The sequence below is a fragment of the Austrofundulus limnaeus genome, unplaced genomic scaffold (assembly GCF_001266775.1).
Source record: "Austrofundulus limnaeus strain Quisiro unplaced genomic scaffold, Austrofundulus_limnaeus-1.0 Scaffold3668, whole genome shotgun sequence".
Taxonomy (NCBI): Eukaryota; Metazoa; Chordata; class Actinopteri; order Cyprinodontiformes; family Rivulidae; genus Austrofundulus; species Austrofundulus limnaeus.
In genome coordinates, this window is record NW_013956070.1 from 2,606 (window position 1) to 4,158 (window position 1,553).

Sequence of the window (1,553 nt, forward strand, 5' to 3'; positions counted from 1 at the left end):
CAGCCTGATGTCAGCCTGATGTCAGCCTGATGTCAGCCTGATGTCAGCCTGATGTTAGCCTGCAGTAAGCCTGATGGTAGCCTGTTGTTAGCCTGATGTTAGCCTGTTGTCAGCCTGATGTTAGACTGATGTTAGCCTGCAGTAAGCCTGATGGTAGCCTGATGTTAGCCTGCAGTAAGCCTGATGTTAGCCTGTTGTTAGCCTGTTGTTAGCCTGCAGTAAGCCTGATGTCAGCCTGATGTCAGCCTGATGTCAGCCTGATGTCAGCCTGATGTTAGCCTGATAGTAGCCTGATATTAGCCTGTTGTTAGACTGATGTTAGACTGATGTTAGCCTGCAGTAAGCCTGATGTTAGCCTGATGTTAGCCTGATATTAGCCTGATGGTAGCCTGTTGTCAGCCTGATGTTAGCCTGATGTTAGCCTGCAGTAAGCCTGATGGTAGCCTGTTGTTAGCCTGATGTTAGCCTGTTGTCAGCCTGATGTTAGACTGATGTTAGCCTGCAGTAAGCCTGATGTTAGCCTGTTGTTAGACTGATGTTAGCCTGATGTTAGCCTGATGGTAGCCTGTTGTTAGCCTGATGTTAGCCTGTTGTTAGACTGATGTTAGCCTGTAGTAAGCCTGATGTTAGCCTGTTGTTAGCCTGATGTTAGCCTGTTGTTAGACTGATGTTAGCCTGTTGTTAGCCTGATGTTTGCCTGTTGTTAGCCTGATGGTAGCCTGCAGTAAGCCTGATGTTAGCCTGATGTTAGCCTGTTGTTAACTTGATGTTAGCCTGTTGTTAGCCTGATGTTAGCCTGATGTTTTAATGCTAATGTTGAGAGCTTTCAGGTGTGACACAGTGGAGTCTTTCTCACCTGTCCACCCAGGATGCTATCCACTGCATTAAAGCAGCTTCCTGCAGCCAGCTGGGCACACTGGAAGCTTTGGTTGTTGATGAAAATGGAGGTGAACTCATTTCCCAGTCTGTGAAGGTCTCGAAGCTTCATCGTGGCCGTTGCCTTCATGTGCTGGATGTGCTGCACACTGAAACACACAGAGTCAGCAGAGCTCTGAGGACGTCCCAGCAGCTGGTGCACAGACCTGCAGCACCACCTCACCTGTGACACATGGCCAGCTCCTCCTCTGTCGCCAGGCGAGCTGGTATCTGCACGCAACGATCGACCAATCCCAGCTGCTGATGTTTGTTAAAGATCTTAAAGACCCTCTGTGGCTGTTCAGGGTGGTGTCTGCCATGATCACATGACCGTGTTAGTGTAACCATGGCTACATCAGAGCAGGCTTACAGTCAGGAAGCAGGTAACTCACCTGTCCCACAGATTTTCATGCTCCATCATCCTCTCATCATAAACCAGGCCCGTCGTCATGGAAGGAGAGGAGGCGGGAGAAGCAACCGTCGTACTTTTCTCACTGGATGATGTTCTGATGACATCACCGTCAGCCAATGAAGGGCCTTGAAGAAGAAAACATCTTAACTCTCAGATGATGATGATGATGATGATGATGGTGTGTGTGTGTGTGTGTGTGTGTGTGTGTGTGTGTGTGTGTGTGTGT

General features: G+C 48.9%; 1 protein-coding gene across 1 annotated transcript in view; it reads right to left on the reverse strand.

Annotated features, from left to right (window-relative positions):
• Positions 1 to 856: 856 nt before the first annotated feature.
• Positions 857 to 1,553, reverse strand: part of LOC106511953 (histone deacetylase 6) — a gene marked incomplete at both ends in the record, with an annotated part of 2,204 nt that continues 1,507 nt past the window's right edge. Inside the window, 3 exon segments of the mRNA XM_014000666.1 lie at positions 857 to 1,025; positions 1,100 to 1,228; positions 1,308 to 1,452. Coding sequence (XP_013856120.1) covers positions 857 to 1,025; positions 1,100 to 1,228; positions 1,308 to 1,452 — 443 coding nt within the window.